The sequence below is a fragment of the Trichomonas vaginalis genome, chromosome II, assembly GCF_026262505.1.
Source record: "Trichomonas vaginalis G3 chromosome II, whole genome shotgun sequence".
Taxonomy (NCBI): domain Eukaryota; phylum Parabasalia; order Trichomonadida; family Trichomonadidae; genus Trichomonas; species Trichomonas vaginalis.
The window spans coordinates 5,866,077-5,879,765 of NC_067204.1; the positions used below are offsets into that span (position 1 = coordinate 5,866,077).

The window sequence follows — 13,689 nt, forward strand, 5'->3', positions numbered from 1 at the left end:
ATGGTAGCACCTTCAGTAAACATCTCATTTTAACTAACTTTATTTTTTATTTCGGGAAAATTCATGAGTTTTGGTTGAAAAATACGGTGGAGCCAAAAGTGGCTCGACCTCAAAACAAGCATTTTGTGAAGAATATAGCAACCGGAAGAAAACCGGCGGTTGGTTTTTATACAAAATTCAAGAGGGTGAAAAAACAGGTGAAAAAACAGGTGAAAAAACAGGTGAGAAAAGAGGTGAGATCTAACATGCTAACATAAACTCACTTTTTCAGCACTTTTCCGTAGTTGTATATGAAAGACAATTCGAGATAAAAGTCATAGTACAATGGAATAATATGTTGCACACCATTTGTTGTGAACCAAACTTGAAAGTCAGAGAAACTGTTACTAGGTGGTTCGTAGAATTTAGAAGCAAAGTCATAAAAGTCCTTACCGATACATAGAAAACCATTGTTGCTTGAACTGAAACTTGCATGGCACATAACATTTTGAGGGTCGAACACATTTCTATAAACTGTCAAATCTGCTGGTGGAAGTATAAATTTAAATGGACCATCTGGTGGTAATGGTTCGTTCTGGTTTAGTAACCGAAGAAATTGTGCCCAAGAACGTTTGTCTACTCCCCAAAATAAAAACTCTGTATCTCTTGGAGGGTTAATTTCAATCTTTTGAAATGAAACGGTGGAGTTCATCTTGTCATATTCTAGTTTCAGATAGTATGTTCCATTTAGTAAAGAGTCGTATTTTTCTTGAAATTCCCAATAGTATTTGTTCATTTGAGTTTGAAAGTCATTTAGAGTTTTCTCAAGACTTTCGTCTGAACGAACTGTAAAGATTCTCATTTCATCAAATTTGTCTATAAGACCATCAGAACCTTTATACTGCCCATGAAAATATACTGCGAACATAAACGCGTTAGTTCTATTTGAAAACAAAACTCTTCTAAATCCTATTGCCTTTGCATCTGAAGGACTTTGAAGCCAACGAACTGGATAGTCAAACCTGTATGCTCGGGATGAAATTTCTTCATCTGAAATAGTCCTACCAGCATTTGTAAAGATATAGTCTAACGGTTTTGTATCTGCTACTTTTGTTCTTTGTTTTTCAACCTGAAGCATTTAATATATGTAAAAATATATTGTTTTAAAATGGTATGCCATTTCATATTTCTCATCTAACAAACAAGTTTCTGAACGGGAAGTATCCAGCATGTTGTCTGACTGCTTGAGGGTTAGGTTGGTACCATTCGAACTTGACACTTGCAATTCCTTCAATTGCATTCAAAATGTCTGAGTCGGAGTCAACCATTTGTTCTCTCTTTGTAGTCTTGAAAGCGTCAAGAAGTTGTGCGGCTGTTGTGACATTGCCATGTGCATAGTAAATGTGACCATCCAAATTTGTTATGGTCAATCTGAGATTGTGTCCTTTCTTATTTCCGTCTTGTATGGCAGCAAGTACACCCATGAAGCCTTCTTTGTTCTTTCCTTCGTCAAAGTTTACTGTAAAGGTTCGACCAGAAGTAATTTGACTTCTAACTTCACGGTACTTCTCATATGCATATCTTGTTCTTTCCATGGGAACATGTGCGTCTTCACCTTTTCCTTTTTTCCTTCTCAAAGGATGCAATTGTTCGTCATGTTTCCAGTAGAATCTGGCAAAGCCGTCGTGTCCTTCAACTTGAGGTTCACTAACATCGAAAGGCATGTCCATAAGACGTTCTTCTTCTAACCTCTCTAGTCTGTTTGGATAATTTGCACGTGCTGTTTCCAAATCCATTTCGTAGCGAAGACCAGACAATTTGTCATAGACTTTTATGGGTCTTCCCTTCCTATATTTAAACTTCTTCGAAACTCTCCAACCATATCTTTGCAACTCTGCTTTTATTCTAGCAGACTTTCTGTCCATTCTATATGGGGGCATTTTTATAAAAAGAAAAAAAATATTTTTTTCTTTACTTAACATAACTGCCTGCTGCCATAAGTCTTTGACGCCAACCCATACCAGCTAATGAAGGTTGACTTGGTTTAGTTTGGAAACTAAACTTTGTTTTTGGTTTATCTTCAGTTTTTGGTTTTTCTTCTTCTATCGGTTTTTCGTCACTTTTCGGTTCCTCTGACTTTACTTCACTTGCAGGAACAGTTGTGTCGTCAACATCTTCATAAATATCATATGCCATTTGTTTTTGTTTTCCTTTCAACTTTTTGTGTTTGTTGTAAAGTTTAGAATATTTCGACTCTAAGTCAATGAGATGTTCTATAATGAACTGTTGGTCAGTGAAGTAAACTTTTCCATCTGTTGTCTCGAAAGCTCCTTCAGACTTCAATATTTTATTTGTGAGAGTCTGTTTCTTTTTTGAGATACTAGCCGTTCCATTTTTATGAAAAGTGACTTTGTAGTTAGGGTTTGTATTTCCAGACCTGGCACTTTCTATTATTGAATTTTTCTCTTCATCTGTAAGTTCTTTGACAGGTTTTGACAATGGTTCTGAACTTTTTGTTTGTGGTGTCAAATCTACCGTTTCAACTTCTTCGGTCATTTCATCTCAGTAAAAAATTTTAGTTTGGTTTGTTTTCAACTGGTTGTTGTTGTTTTTTAAGTCGGTCTAAAACTTCCTGAGGTATAGGAAGAACTTGACAAACACGTTGTGTAACTGCTGGAAGTCGACAAATCCATCTTGAACCCATTTGTCTCAATGCTGTATTGTTCATTTCATCTCAGTAAAAACTTTACATTCCCCAAGTTTGAGGCGGTTGAGGTTGGTTATTGTTTACCCACTGTTGTGCATGGTTATATCCTCTGTTAAAGAATCTTTCACCTTGGTCCATATAGTGTCCTGCTTGGTTATAGTAGTCATTTGCTTTGTTATAATAGTTTCCTGCTTGTCTTCCTACATTGTCCATCCATCCTTGAACTTTTCCTCTTGTTTCAGGATTTGGAATAAGATTTGTTGCATCTCGTGCTACATCCCAACCTTTCTGTACAGTTTGTATAATAGGTTGTGCTTTCTCTTTAAGTATACCTAATGTACTCAAAATCTTCCTTCCAACTCCAAATACACCTCTGGCTATTGTTCCCACTGCGGGTAAAAATCTAGATGCGACTCCTGCTAATGCGCCAAATAAACCCATTTCTTATGGGTTAAAAAATGACGAATCCAAACAAGGACCCCTATGTTTCTAAGGCAACAAAAAAAGCACTCATGATAAAAATCTTTAGTTCAACACCAAATGCTTGGTTTATGGATATCTTGGAAAACATTCCGAGAGTTAGAACAGATGGACCACCATACTGGCTAATATTTGTCGGTCAAAACACAAGATACTGTGAAGCCATACCATTATGGTCCAAAAATATTTTAGATGTGAAAACTGCTTTGACAATATTCGTTGACAAATACCATCCAACAAAACTGACATCTGACTGTGAAAGTTCTTTCAAATCAGATGATGTAAAAAACTATCTGCGTTCAAAAAATGTAAACCAATATTTCATTGTCGACCAAAACCATTCTGCTCTTGGTGTCATTGACGGTTGTATAAAAATGTTAAGAGACTTAAACCAACCACAAGGTGGTGAAGCAAATGAAATGTCATATGACGACAAATATAGACACTTCTCCATGGCAAAGATGAGACAAGTTTTAAATATTTACAATAACCGTAAACAAAAAGGTTTGGGAAACCACTCCCCCGAAGAAATGAAAAACAACCCTGACTTAGAGAAAGACTATATATTTAATAATTTAGTCAAAAGAGACAAACAAGAAAGAATGCCGGGCTTCAAACTTCAGAAAGGTGACAAAGTAAAAATAGAAATACCTAAACGCGACCCATATGAAAATACTATTGACTATGACAACAATGGGAACCCGACAGGTACTCACATTCGTGTTCGTAAAAATAGAAGAAAGTATACAAGAGAATATTATGAAGTTTTAGGCAAACATGGCAAAATGTACAGACTGCAAGCAGAAGATAAAACTACTATTGTCAGACCTCGTTTCAAACTTGTCAAAGTTCAAGGTGGTATACTTTCAAAGACAGTTCCTAACAAATATAAGACAACTCCTGACGAATATGCTAAAGAAGTGGAACATGACGACTAAGCAATTCTATACCATGCGTAAACTGTCATGTAAGGTGGCATGTAGTCTTTACTTTGTCCCGTTGTTTGCGTATACCCTGAAACGCGATGTGTATGGTTTCCTCCTCCCTCAGTGTTACTCCAGTAACAATTTATAGCAAACTGAACGTTGTCTTTAACATCATATCCTTTACCTTTTGTCATTGCTGACCAATTCCAATATCTATGACTATGCCAACCTGCTTGAGATGTACTTAAATCTATGTAGTGACTGTGCGCAGGTAAGTTTTCACCTGAAATTGTTTTACTTCCACCTGTTTCCTTTGAAGAGTTTGCACAATACAAAAACCTGTCGACTATTTGAGTCCAAGTTCCAAAACCAAGTACTACTTCTGGTCTGGTAGAGTTCATTGACGTATAAATAGAGCCTATAGGATATAATGTTTGAAGTATTTCCGTCTTTAATGTTTGAAGCTCTGTTTTGTCTGCTTTCTTCTCATATAAATCTTGAGCAGTGAATTTAACGTTTTTTTCATCCTCCATGACATAAACATTTCTACATCTAATGTATTTCGTCGTTGTTATGTTTTCTTCCGATGTTAAACCTTGTGGAAAGTTAGGAGGTTTCCAATATAATACATCCCCATCAGTTTCTTCAACCGTTCCTGCAATATTTTCTATAGCAACAGTTGTAAAACTTGTATGTGTATGTCCAACGTCACTTTTCCTGTTTAAGGTTTCTTGTAAGTTTGTAATATTTGCAATGGTATGTGTATGTCCAACGGCACTTTTCCTGTTTAAGGTTTCTTGTAAGTTTGTAATATTTGCAATGTATGTGTATGTCCAACGGCACTTTTCCTGTTTAAGGTTTCTTGTAAGTTTGTAATATTTGCAATGGTATGTATATGAGTCTTTTTAGAATATTCGTTTTCAGCTCTTGTCACTTCACTTGACATTTTATTGTCAACATATGTTTTTGTCTGCTATGTTCAGGATGAGTATGTTCTTTTGTTGCATATGTTGCATCTGCTCTGTCATGTTCTTCTTGAACTTTTCTCAATGACATATTCTTTGTCAGCTTTGTTGTCAACATCTGCTTTCAAAAGAAGTTCAGATATAGGTTTCTCGTTTAAAGTTCCTTTTGTTGGATTTATACAGACAGTATGGTTCTTCTTGTCTTGAAATAGAAACTCATCTGTCATTGGGTTTAATGTCAGTTTTAAGTTTCCTTCTTTCAATGACTCAGATATCTTAGAATAGTTTGAAAAGTTTGTTGTGTTCTTATTTAGAGCTTGTATAATGAGTTGTCGGTTGTGTTGTATTTCTCTCATAGACGCTGTTTCATTTGACATTTTTATTCTAGATAAAATATGCTTTCAATAGAAAAAGAAAATTCTAGAGTTGCTACAACTAAACCATTAGATGAACTTTTTACTAATGTCGGTCAAAAGTTTGAGACAGAGACCGTAAAGCATGAAGGCTATCGTTTTGACTACCCGTTAAGATGGTTAAGAGACCCATCTGTCACAAAAGCTATTGGCTTTCGTAGAATGAAGTTCATTTCAGAAGCCATACATGGTTTCCCATTTACAGTCGGTTTTGAAGTTCGATACTATAACAAAGAAAACGTATGTATGAGAAATTTGAACAGGGAAAACTTTTACAAGTTAGTTTGCTTGTAAACTTAGAAACAACTCTTCAAGCTTTTCAAGAAAAAATAAACGATATCTATATCGAATATGCAAACCAGTATAACATTGACGAGGGAGTACCATCTCGATATTATATATGACAGGAAAAATGCAACTGTTAAAATCAATAGAATAGAAGACCTTGGAGAAAACGTTTTATTTCTACAAAATATAACAACTTGGCATGGTATAGATTTCTGAGGATGTTAAATCAGCCTGCAGCATATCCAGTACACCCGGACTTTTATGAAGTCGAAAACCCTAATGGAACATATGAAAATGTTTTCGACTCAGATGCTATTATCGTTCATGCTTCATTTTCTGGTGCGCAAAACTCTTTTTTATGCTTGGCAAATGACTTTTACGAAAAACCTACAAAGCTATATGAACCACCAAGTGGAAGTATTTCAGACTTTCAAGTATGGTTTACAACAGATGGAAGAAAGAGAATAATTCCATTATACCATGCGTTTTACTTAGAACTTAGTTTCATATACAACTACTATCGAACGGTAAAAATATAATTTTTTAATACGGTTGAGGTGTTGGATTTGGTTGCCAACTTGACTGTGGTGCAGGTTCAGGCTGTTGTATAACAGGAGCTTGTTCTTCTGGTTCAGGGTCTTTAGGTATAATACCAACGAACTGACCTACTCTTTTACCAATATTTTTGACTCCGTTCCAAATTCCTCTTCCGACAGATTTTTTCCATTCCATATACCTCTTCCAACATTTCGAAAGAAGTTTCCTATCTTACTGAAGAAACCCATTTTACTATATGTAAAAATCTAATGTCCACCTAGTCTCTTACGTTTCCTTCTGAGTTCCATAGCATTCTTTAACTGGAGCTCATACATTCTGTTTCTCCTCTGGTAGAAAACATATTCTGGGTCAACTCCTGTGTTCGCGTCAATCTGCATAAAGTTGTTTATATCCCACTTCAGGGTTTGTATAAAACTCTTTCCATCTCATATTTGCATACCATGGTGGCAAACCTAACGCAGCCGTCATTTGACATGGCAGTTTGCATTTGTACATCTGTTGGCACTTGACCATAGTTTGCCATTGCAGTTTGTATTCTACTTCATTTGGAATATTCTCTGGGTTTGGTTGTCCAGGTTGCTGTGCATTCGCTAAGTTCTGTGCGTCCATTTAATATTAGATAAAAATATCTCTTACGAGTACATATACTGGACATTTGCAGGCATTGTTCATCTTCATATTCTCTGTACTTTTCTGCCACGTCAAAAAATAAATGACACAATGGAAAAAACCTAAAACAAGTAGTCCTATTTCAAACCACATTTACTTACTAGTAAAATTTCTTTGTTATGACACTTTCTCCGGTTTATAGGACCTCTCTCATATTCTATCTTGTCATATCTAAACTCATAGTCATGTATGTCCTCTAACCATCTCATAACGGTTTCCAAACCACTTTTATCGGATGTAAAGTAAAAGCATGGATGGTTATGTAAAACGTCTAAAGTTTCTAAAGAGTCTCTCAAAGTCCAGTCTACTTGGTATTGAAAATCCCATGTGTTATAGAACGGCGGGTCCACTATAAAGAAAACATTTTCCTTGTCTTTATATTTTTCATACAACTCTGTCCAATGACATCTCACAAACTCTATACCCTCAATATATTTTTCTATGTCCTCTTTGAAAACATTTGTATAGTTTAAGATATAAAACTTTTGACATAAGTGTTTCAATGTCATGAACTCTTATAGAACCACTATATAATAGTCTAGCAGATATACTATCCCAGTCTATATATTCTGCTTTTTTCAAAACCTCTCTCACAATATTTTTCTTATCTAATGGTATACGTTCCATCTTACCTATAGGTATCTTTTCTTTTAACTCTTTCAATATTTTGTTTGTGTCTGGTATATGTTTGAGACGGTCCATATAGTTGTCGAAGTCATTGCATATAATCTTTGAGTCTGGGAATATTGTATGGCACAAATGGGATATATAGAAACTTCCACCGAACAAATCTACAAATGTTAGACCATTCGGTAGTGTTGTAAACAGAAATTCATCAAAAGTGACACCTCAGAAAAGCTAAAATATTGAATTTTTGGAACTTTTGATAGAGCACGTTTTTAAATATTAATTAAAGTAAATGTATATTTTGTAAAGATTCTTTTTAATAAAAAAATAAAATTTTGAAGAAGAACACAAAATCTTCTGAAAAATAATATCACATAAACTCATATTATTTTCTAATATATAACTATTTTATATAAAATCAAATTCAATGATCTTAAAAGCGAAGGATAAACCTCAAAATTTACGAATATAATGAGTGGGAATATAATGCTTATCTATCATAAAACCATATGAAATATCAATTTTTGCTTTACGCCTATTCCCACTCATTATATTCGTAAATTTTGAGGTTTATCATTCGCTTTTAAGATCATTGAATTTGATTTTTATATAAAATAGTTATATATTAGAAAATAATATGAGTTTATGTGATATTATTTTTCAGAAGATTTCATTCTATATGCCTATGAAAAGTACTCTCAAAACTAACTTTTCCTAATTATAATTAAATCTAGAATATTGTATTATGCTTAGTATTATTTCATTTTTCTCATTCAATTTAGAATTTACAAATGTCAAAAAATTGAGAGCTGTCACTTTTGATGAATTTCTGTTTATTACAGTAGTTTCTTAAGTTCTCTCAATATAATATCTTTACATCTACTCTTATTTCCAAAGAACGGTAACGGGGGTTTTGTAAAATTCATTTATATATAATAATAAAAATGTTTTTACCTGAAAAGTGACAGAAAAGGCTTCTCAAAGTATACTTCCTTGGAACGCCTGTAACTTTTCCTGTAGCGACGATAGACCCTTACTTGTCCGGACAAAGTTATACTATTTTGAGTGCTCTACCAAAAATTTTTTATGGGCTAGAGGGCGCAACGCGCCTGGAAGCCCCCAGTACCCAAAAAACTTCATTTATACTAAACATCTTCAGGGCTAGAGGGCACGAAGTGCCTGGAGGCCCCACTACCTTTTTTTTTGTTAAGTGGATCATCCAGATCAAGTTTTTTGTCGCATTCAATTTGAGCCATTTTCGGATCACCCCCTGTTTTATAAAATTAATAAGTACTCGACGCTAGCATTGTGATAATGTGTGGTATTTCTTTGTCTCATCTTTGATTTGATTGTGATTATGTGTTCCATTATTGTTGTAAACAGAAATTCATCAAAAGTAACACCTCAGAAAAGCTAAAATATTGAATTTTTGGAACTTTTGATAGAGCACGTTTTTAAATATTAATTAAAGTAAATATATATTTTGTAAAGATTCTTTTTAATAAAAAAAATAAAATTTTGAAGAAGAACACAAAATCTTCTGAAAAATAATATCACATAAACTCATATTATTTTCTAATATATAACTATTTTATATAAAAATCAAATTCAATGATCTTAAAAGCGAAGGATAAACCTCAAAATTTACGAATATAATGAGTGGGAATATAATGCTTATCTATCATAAAACCATATGAAATATCAATTTTTGCTTTACGCCTAATTTTTGACGACAATTAGCAAAAAATGTTAAATGTTAACACTCAGTCCATTTGAATATGAAAAATAAAATTGACTTTGATTAAATGTTTTTATTTATCATGCAATTCTTCTTGCGACCAAAGATTTGAATAAAAGTTCAAAAAATAAGATAGCTTAAAAAATAATATACGGTAGTGTTTACTAATAGATGAATAGTATATAAATTCTATTAAAATGGATTTGATCCAAAAAAATATAAAACCAAAAATAATTGTTATAATTTAAATGAAGAAGTAATTTAAAACGATTTTATTTATGATCAAATTTTATATATTTTTTTGGATCAAATCCATTTTAATAGAATTTATATACTATTCATCTATTAGTAAACACTACCGTATATTATTTTTTAAGCTATCTTATTTTTTGAACTTTTATTCAAATCTTTGGTCGCAAGAAGAATTGCATGATAAATAAAAACATTTAATCAAAGTCAATTTTATTTTTCATATTCAAATGGACTGAGTGTTAACATTTAACATTTTTTGCTAATTGTCGTCAAAAATTAGGCGTAAAGCAAAAATTGATATTTCATATGGTTTTATGATAGATAAGCATTATATTCCCACTCATTATATTCGTAAATTTTGAGGTTTATCCTTCGCTTTTAAGATCATTGAATTTGATTTTTATATAAAATAGTTATATATTAGAAAATAATATGAGTTTATGTGATATTATTTTTCAGAAGATTTCATTCTATATGCCTATGAAAAGTACTCTCAAAACTAACTTTTTCCTAATTATAATTAAATCTAGAATATTGTATTATGCTTAGTATTATTTCATTTTTCTCATTCAATTTAGAATTTACAAATGTCAAAAAATTGAGAGCTGTCACTTTTGATGAATTTCTGTTTATTACATTATATTCTGTTAGGATATATTCTTCATCATCCTTTAGAAATGAGATACATGCTTCACATTTATCTGCACTGCACCTGAATTTTAATTTTGTTTCCCCTAAATTTGGATTTTTTTTTAATTGATATGGACAACCTGCATGGCATTCGTTATCAATGACAGCTTTCATAGCATCTATATAAGATAGCCTTTCTTTAAGTTCGCATGGTGCATCGATATGCATCAAAAAAATGAAATGAAATTTCAATATCAAAAAAAGCACAAAATTTGAAAAAATTCACAAATCTCGGTTTCTGAAAGAAAATGGCCTCTTAAACTTTGTGCATATATTCATCTATAAGACACATTGTATCCATATATTATTTAGCCAACACAACTTATCTGGTATCGAGAAAATTCAAAAAAAGCACAAAATTTGAAAATTGCTCGGTTCTACATTCAAAATAAATTTCATTAATTTTTACGTACATATTAAGGTACTTATCTTCTACATATATAATCTTCATTAGATATATACATGATAAATAAAATTCATAAAACATTAAAAATCAAAAAATTAGATGAACCTTGGCAATTAAACTTTATTAAATAATAGCTGTTTATAAATTATATTATATTATCATTTAATATTATTTTGATAATGAAGATTTTATTTTGCAATAATATAAACAGTAGTATATATGATGGGTTGTGTGACTTTTTTTGTAAACGTAAGAATTCATACAATATCGAGCGATTTTGTATCATTTTTTTTAACATATGAAGTAAAAAATGTATGATTCTTACGGTTTTTATTCTTACGTTTTTGAATAAATCAAGATTTAAAAAATTTTCAAAATTGTAAGACATTTACACTCAGCCCAAACATAATGAAATAAATCATTAAAAAATTGACATTAATTTTAAAAGAAGCTATATATAGATGATGTCAGCTATTCCGCGATTAATTAAACATTGTTTAAATCCTGAATGGAATCAATGGAGTCATAATCAAAGACCTCATAAACGAGAGAGTAAAAAATAAACTTTAAAAATTCATGTCTTACATTTTTGAATAAACTTTCACCAATTCTCACCCAGGTTTAATATTAATGATTAAAACTTCAGAAAAAATTAAACGAAAGACTATCAAAAGATAGAGTTGAAAGGTAATGGTAATGATGAAGAAACTAATGATTATTTGAATTTATGAAATCAATTATTTGATTCATTCTTTCTTCAATCTCTTCTATTCTTTTTGTTAAATCATCAATTTTCATTAATGAGATGATTCTTGATTGAGGAATAGATTTCAAACTAACCACCCCCTTTATTTTTGAATTTTTGAATCCATCAACTTTAAACATTTTATTCAATTTACATGTTGTCAATTCTTCAAATAATTTTTTATTATTAGCATAATAGTCATTAAATTCTTCAACAGATGAAAAAATTTTTATTTCAGTAATTGGTTTAACAACGTTTATTTTTTGTTGAACATTTTCACTTTCATTTATTTTTAAAATCGGTTTCATTTATCATTAAATAAAAATTAGAATATAAGTGATGAAATATATTTTTTTAATTAATATTAAATCAGAAATGGCGGCAGGATTCTTTAAAAAATTATGGGATGGAATTAAGAAAGCTGCGGGTTGGGTTCATAAAAAGATTATTAAACCCATTGCAAACTTTTTGGCACCAGTAGCGAAAACGGCAGGAACTATCATAGGTGGAGTATTAGGTACTAAAGCAGGTAATCCGGCGATGGGAGCACAAGCAGGTAACGCAATTGGTGGAATGCTGAAGGAATACTTAATAAAATAGGAGGTAGATAGTGGAAAAATAAATAAATATTATTTTTATCTTAGTATCGGTTGTAGTCTTTGATAAACTTTTTCTCCTTTATTTAAAACTTCTCTTATTGGGGCAGCTTTTGGTGTTATTGATTCAGCAACGTCACTAATTGCTTCTTTATTCTTAAATATCCAATTTGCTCCCTTCTTCAATGTTTCCCAAACTTTACTCGCTCCTCTTTTTACTTTATCCCACAGTTTCTTAAATATACCTGCAGCCATAGTTGATTATTTCATTAAAATTAAAAATTCATTTTCATCTTTTAATTTTGATTTTTTATTTATTAATAAATGACGACTAACTATTTGGTGCCAAACACTAAACCGATTAATGGAAATGTGTTTCATTCATTCGAAAAGATAAATGAAATATTCGCAAAGAATGACGGTAGAAGATATTATAGAGAACTTGAAAGTTCATGCTATGACTCTGATGCTCCATATTTTGATGATAAACAAACTCATTTAAGAATTACAAATCCAGCTCATGATGTGAACCAATTAGGTGACACATATATTAAACGCAAAGTTAAAGCAACTCTAGTTTCAAATAAAGCTTTCACATGTGATGCCGCTTTTAAATGCATGCGTTTATTCGTTGGTTACAAATCATCAAATCAAAGCTTTAAACAATTAGAAGTAGAAACCGAAAGAGGTGATGCCGGTTATCTTCAGATGGATTGCGCCCGTGAATCTTTCGCATTTGCAACATATAAACCAAAATCAGAAAGGAAAGTTAAAAAGTTTGTTCATTCGTTATATAATAATGTTCAAAAATATGATAACTCAGTATGTGGTAAATATATTGACCCTTCAGAAGTTTTCAAGAAAGCAAATGAAGAAGTTGATGTCACTTTTGATATGATTATTCCGGTAAATGATTTGTTAGCATTTCAGGCGTTCGATGATTATCCTAAATCATTTGGTGATATCATTCTTAAATATTATGTTTTCAGGGATACTTTAGTATTTTGTCAGGTTGACCCGTTAAGAGTTGCTGATTTACAAAATTACGTTTATGAAAAGATAACTGATGAAAATTATGAAAAGATTATGAATCATGTTTATAAATATGATCGCAAATTCCAACAAATCGGACTTCCTACCAAATTAATTACAAGCTTAGCCGCTACATCTGCTGAGGCAACAGTTGATGACGTTATTATTTCATGCACAAAGATGGAAGTTTTAGAGGATAAATGCATTACACCAGGATACGGTTTAATTGAAGAATCAGTTAAAGCAATACCACGTTTATTTAGTAAGGAAGATCCATTCATGATTCCAGCTCAACATATTGACGTTCGTTCACTAAATGGAGGTTGCATCACTCCTGAAGGTATTAGCTCAGATTTCTCATACGCTCTTCATAATGTTACAGATGTTGTGTTAACATTTCCGAAGAATGCAATGCAAAGAACGGTTTTAGAAAATCCAATGCTTCGAGGTCTTCAGGTCACTATAGATTCCAGAAACTTCCCCGATCAAGCGATGACCACAGTGGGCGACATATTCTTTACACGTATGCTTCAAGCTTCTGATTTAGATGGAGTGAATGAATGCACAGAAGAATACGAGGACTCATTAACTAGACCACTGAATGCAGATGATGGCACG

General features: G+C 32.1%; 10 protein-coding genes and 2 pseudogenes across 12 annotated transcripts, besides 8 other annotated features; 5 read left to right on the forward strand and 7 right to left on the reverse strand.

Moving 5' to 3' along the window:
* Positions 1–4,999: part of a mobile genetic element that runs on past the window's edge.
* On the reverse strand, positions 344–1,117 carry TVAGG3_0493520 (uncharacterized protein; the record flags this gene model as incomplete). The annotated part of the gene is made up of 1 exon (XM_051236285.1): positions 344–1,117. A coding segment is annotated over one exon (774 nt), but the record flags the coding sequence as incomplete, so codon positions are not given.
* Positions 1,170–1,904, reverse strand: TVAGG3_0493530 (uncharacterized protein; the record flags this gene model as incomplete). Its single annotated transcript, XM_051236286.1, has 1 exon — positions 1,170–1,904. One exon carries the CDS (start codon positions 1,902–1,904, stop codon positions 1,170–1,172), a length of 735 nt encoding a protein of 244 aa, XP_051094110.1.
* On the reverse strand, positions 1,951–2,175 carry TVAGG3_0493540 (phage tail repeat-like family; the record flags this gene model as incomplete). The annotated part of the gene is made up of 1 exon (XM_051236287.1): positions 1,951–2,175. One exon carries the CDS (start codon positions 2,173–2,175, stop codon positions 1,951–1,953), a length of 225 nt encoding a protein of 74 aa, XP_051094111.1.
* TVAGG3_0493550 (uncharacterized protein) lies at positions 2,555–2,707 on the reverse strand (the record flags this gene model as incomplete). Its single annotated transcript, XM_051236288.1, has 1 exon — positions 2,555–2,707. One exon carries the CDS (start codon positions 2,705–2,707, stop codon positions 2,555–2,557), a length of 153 nt encoding a protein of 50 aa, XP_051094112.1.
* TVAGG3_0493560 (uncharacterized protein) lies at positions 2,726–3,127 on the reverse strand (the record flags this gene model as incomplete). Its single annotated transcript, XM_051236289.1, has 1 exon — positions 2,726–3,127. The coding sequence occupies one exon, from the start codon at positions 3,125–3,127 to the stop codon at positions 2,726–2,728; it is 402 nt and encodes a 133-aa protein (XP_051094113.1).
* Positions 3,238–3,476, forward strand: TVAGG3_0493570 (uncharacterized protein; the record flags this gene model as incomplete). The annotated part of the gene is made up of 1 exon (XM_051236290.1): positions 3,238–3,476. A coding segment is annotated over one exon (239 nt), but the record flags the coding sequence as incomplete, so codon positions are not given.
* TVAGG3_0493580 (uncharacterized protein) lies at positions 3,586–4,104 on the forward strand (the record flags this gene model as incomplete). The annotated part of the gene is made up of 1 exon (XM_051236291.1): positions 3,586–4,104. One exon carries the CDS (start codon positions 3,586–3,588, stop codon positions 4,102–4,104), a length of 519 nt encoding a protein of 172 aa, XP_051094115.1.
* A 453-nt stretch (positions 5,000–5,452) lies between the features above and the next one.
* On the forward strand, positions 5,453–5,692 carry TVAGG3_0493590 (uncharacterized protein; the record flags this gene model as incomplete). The annotated part of the gene is made up of 1 exon (XM_051236292.1): positions 5,453–5,692. A coding segment is annotated over one exon (240 nt), but the record flags the coding sequence as incomplete, so codon positions are not given.
* Positions 5,693–5,712: 20 nt separating this feature from the next.
* On the forward strand, positions 5,713–6,297 carry TVAGG3_0493600 (annotated as a pseudogene). Its single transcript has one exon. A coding segment is annotated over exon 1 (585 nt).
* A 4-nt stretch (positions 6,298–6,301) lies between these two features.
* TVAGG3_0493610 lies at positions 6,302–6,543 on the reverse strand (annotated as a pseudogene). The gene has a single exon. A coding segment is annotated over exon 1 (242 nt).
* A 1,258-nt stretch (positions 6,544–7,801) lies between these two features.
* Positions 7,802–7,839: a mobile genetic element.
* Positions 7,840–8,414: 575 nt separating this feature from the next.
* Positions 8,415–8,451: a mobile genetic element.
* Positions 8,452–8,816: 365 nt separating this feature from the next.
* Positions 8,817–8,983: a mobile genetic element.
* Positions 8,984–9,021: a mobile genetic element.
* Positions 9,022–10,200: 1,179 nt separating this feature from the next.
* Positions 10,201–10,237: a mobile genetic element.
* Positions 10,235–10,907: a mobile genetic element.
* Positions 10,908–12,078: 1,171 nt separating this feature from the next.
* On the reverse strand, positions 12,079–12,294 carry TVAGG3_0493680 (uncharacterized protein; the record flags this gene model as incomplete). The annotated part of the gene is made up of 1 exon (XM_051236293.1): positions 12,079–12,294. The coding sequence occupies one exon, from the start codon at positions 12,292–12,294 to the stop codon at positions 12,079–12,081; it is 216 nt and encodes a 71-aa protein (XP_051094117.1).
* A 69-nt stretch (positions 12,295–12,363) lies between these two features.
* TVAGG3_0493690 (uncharacterized protein) lies at positions 12,364–12,836 on the forward strand (the record flags this gene model as incomplete). Its single annotated transcript, XM_051236294.1, has 1 exon — positions 12,364–12,836. A coding segment is annotated over one exon (473 nt), but the record flags the coding sequence as incomplete, so codon positions are not given.
* A 592-nt stretch (positions 12,837–13,428) lies between these two features.
* Positions 13,429–13,689: part of a mobile genetic element that runs on past the window's edge.